The 3,538-nt window shown below is 35.7% G+C and overlaps 1 protein-coding gene across 1 annotated transcript in view; it reads right to left on the reverse strand.

The window, feature by feature from the left end:
* LOC119644847 (putative uncharacterized protein DDB_G0277255) overlaps positions 1-3,538 on the reverse strand; it is a 24,445-nt gene extending 20,907 nt beyond the window's left edge. The window contains exons 1-4 of the mRNA XM_038044608.1: positions 3,181-3,538; positions 1,003-2,744; positions 217-859; positions 6-158 (exon numbers count right to left, since the gene is read on the reverse strand). Coding sequence (XP_037900536.1) covers positions 6-158; positions 217-859; positions 1,003-2,172 — 1,966 coding nt within the window. The 5' untranslated portion in view covers positions 2,173-2,744; positions 3,181-3,538. The remainder of the gene's footprint in view (positions 1-5; positions 159-216; positions 860-1,002; positions 2,745-3,180) is intronic.

Here is a 3,538-nt window from a genome sequence, read left to right on the forward strand (position 1 = left end):
TTCACTACCTGCAGTTGCCCCACTACCACCTCCAGTACCGCCGCCACCAAACATGTAATGCTGCTGACGTTGACCTCCTGCCATAGCTGCGAATGTATAACTGTTACTTGCGGGAGAAGCCCCTACTGTGTGGTTACTGTACAATGTGGCAGTAGAGCCTATCGATTAAATATATTATTTTCCGACAAAAACAAATATTTCACCCCGCTAATTTACCTGTCAAGGAAGATGATCTCATGTTATTCATGTTGTTATTTGCCTTAAATGCCGCCAAATTTGCGCCACCGGTCATCTGGACACCAACTGAATGCAAAAAGTCCAAAGTGTAGGAATTAGGTGATGATGGCCCACTGCCTGGCGAAGAGCTGGTGCTACTGCTTCGTGAAATTGTTGTTGTGACTGGTATAAAATTGTCTACGGATATTGCTTCGGTATTTTTCAAATTTAAACTGTTATTACCGTTAATACTACTACCACCTAACACGTTGGTTTCTGGTGATTGCCTACTACCATGCTTTAGTTGCTCTTGTGTGAATTGGGAATCTACTACAAATTCTGACGATGTTGCCAGAGAGGAATTTAAACACGAATTTGGTGAAGTTGATGCTACTGCTCCTGCAGGTGCTGAAGTTATCGCTAAGGTTGATGTGTGACTTTCGGTTATAGTGGATGTTGCTGTTGTAGTTGTAGGCGTTGAAACTGCTGAGACTGTTGTTCCACCTGCTAAGGCGGTGGTCATCGCTGATTTCTCTACAACTGCTAATTGGTGCTGACTTGTCGACGCCCCCCCTCTCCCTTTCTGAGAGTTGGATTTGTTACCGGCGTATTGCGTCTGTAATGTGTTTTCTTGAACTGAGGCCTAGGAGAGATCAATTTTTTATTTTTAAGAAATGATTAAATGACCTTCGCAGCAATTAAACTAATAGTCCACGCATATTTGTGTATTAATAAAATTGTCAACAGACAGAATCAAGTAATGCAACTTTTTATTCACTCATTTACCTTATCTTGCGCGCCACTGATCGTTTTTTTCTGTTTAGGCGACTGTGTGCTGTTGGCTGTGGCACCTCCACTTCCTGCTCCTCCTCCGCCTCCTCCTCCACCCCCTACTACTGTACTATTTGAATTATTTTTCCAGAATGACTTTCTTTTAGAAGGGCCTGCCGAACCGTTCGGCACGTGCTGTTGCGATGTTTTAGCGGAAGAACTTTGACTAGCATTGAAACTACATTTACTGGCAGCTGTGGCAGCCAAAGCAACTGCAACAAAATCTTGCAAATTGCTGCCGCTGTTTGTGGAAGTAAATGCAATGCTTCGAGTGTGGAACTTCGAAGATTTTTGCTGCTGCTGGTATAACGCAGGTTTATTGCTTTTCAAATTTGCTAAGGGAGGCGATAATTTCGTTAAATTCGTCCAACAGCTAATACAAGAAGCTCTTGTGTGCGTATTGCTGCTAGCGGTGGTGGTCGTCGTTATTAAAACGGCACTTAAAGAGTTTGCCGTTTGAGAAGTTTTTAATGGCACTTGGTTCGCTTCCGTTTGCTCATAAATAATAGTTTGCTGTTGATCTGTTGAATTAGATTGAGAACATGAAGCTACGGTTGGAGAGGGCAATTCTTGCTGAGATCCTTTTCTATTATTATTTGTATGTATTAGTAAATCTACGGCAGTGTAATTTTTATTTTTGATTAAACAATTATTATTATTATTGTTGTTGTTTTTATTATTGATGCTCGTTTTGGTAGCTGAATGATACTGATGTTGCTGTTGCTCGTATTGTAGTTGCTGAGCTGTCTGTTGCTGTTGGTGATAATACTTTTTATGATTCATTGATGTTGAGTTGATGTTATTATTGTAATGTTTCTTCTTAGATTTGTTATTGTGATTGTTTGTACTGCCATTACTATTATAATTGTGATATTTTTGTTGATGTTGTGTCTGAAACTTATTAGAATTATGTGAGAATTTCGTTTTTATGCTTTGCTGCTGCTTTCCCTGATGTTGATGCTCATACGATTGCTGTCGCCTGCCCTTAAATGAATCGCCTTGAAAGCAACTGCTGTATTCGAGAGTCTCTTGTGCTGTGACCATTATGGGCGATTTATTATTTAAAACCGTTGTAGGAATTGTAGTTGCAGAAAGTGTTAAGATTTTTAAATCACTGGCGAACATATTTTTAATCTCTTGCTTTTAATATTAGCATACAACACACTTTATAAAATTTCCCCTCTTCTCTATTATCATAAATATGTATATATATATGTGTATGCACGTACTTGGTAATCACTTCGCGTGTCTACGAGGTGTGTTTATAAAAAATGCCTGAGACAGCTTATTTTACCATTATGCTTTGCACTTCTGGTATAAAGTTAAAAAAAAAATAATAATAAAGCTTGCATAATATTCTGGACTATTCAATTTCTTAAAACCAAACTAATAACAATTATCATTTTAGCAATATACATGATGTGAAGGCCTGATGTGAACTGCTGTGCCTACATTTTGATTTAACAGGTGTTCTTACAATTTCAGATAAACGTAGAGTTTAATGTTAGCATTCATTTGCAGTTTTTTGTGTTCTACATTTACAGCATATTCCTACTTAATACCTTAACTTTATTGCGGCAGAGAAATGTTTTTACCGGAGATTCCAGTGTCTTTATTAAAATCTTTGCTGCAAGCTTACTTCATTGCGTATTTGTTATAATGCCATTCTTGCATTGTGCGGTGTTTTTAATGATTTGCTGTAAAAAAAAGAGTAAATTAGAGTATATTTATTAATTCAACAAACTGCAATTAAAACAATCAATAAACTATAGAATTACACACCATGTTATTAATTAATTATTAGTTTGACTATATGATGCTTTATAAAAAATAAATGCGATCGAATATCTATAGCTTAAATTGTTTCGATAACTCATCATTAATTTCAATAGAATATAAGAATTCTTTAACTAATCTAATAACCTTGAGAAACTGTTGCGTTTAACTGAAAACAACGGTACTTTCCCTTACCAACAAATTTTTTTTGGGTATACAAAAATGCTATAAAATATTCAAGCAGTTTCTCTATTAGTACTAATTGTTGCTTGAGTTAGCGGTATTTCATTTCTTTATGCTAGCGCATACTTCGTACGCCATATTTAATTTAATAACATTCATTTTTTTTGTACAAACCTCGTGGTAGATTCGCTTCAAAAATGTCAGGCACCTTAATAAAATTTTTTTTTTGCTCTCTTTTCAAGAATTATATCCACTTTTATATATTTTTTTCTAATTTTTTACACGCACACACACGCACACAACACGCAGAAATAAATCGAACTCCACAATATTTTATTTGCAGTAATAAAGCTTTTGCAAAAACGCGGGCTTTTTATTTTCCTTCTTTCGAGATGATTCTTTCAAGTCTATTTCGTTTTCCTATTTTTCACCAATTAATCAAAGCCGAATAGAAAAACACTTTTACTTTTACTTTTTATTTCATTTTCATTTTTGCCTTTTTACTCAAATTATATTTTCTTGTTTATTACTT

This window comes from Glossina fuscipes, unplaced genomic scaffold (genome assembly GCF_014805625.2).
Source record: "Glossina fuscipes isolate IAEA_lab_2018 unplaced genomic scaffold, Yale_Gfus_2 0, whole genome shotgun sequence".
NCBI classification, from domain to species: domain Eukaryota; kingdom Metazoa; phylum Arthropoda; class Insecta; order Diptera; family Glossinidae; genus Glossina; species Glossina fuscipes.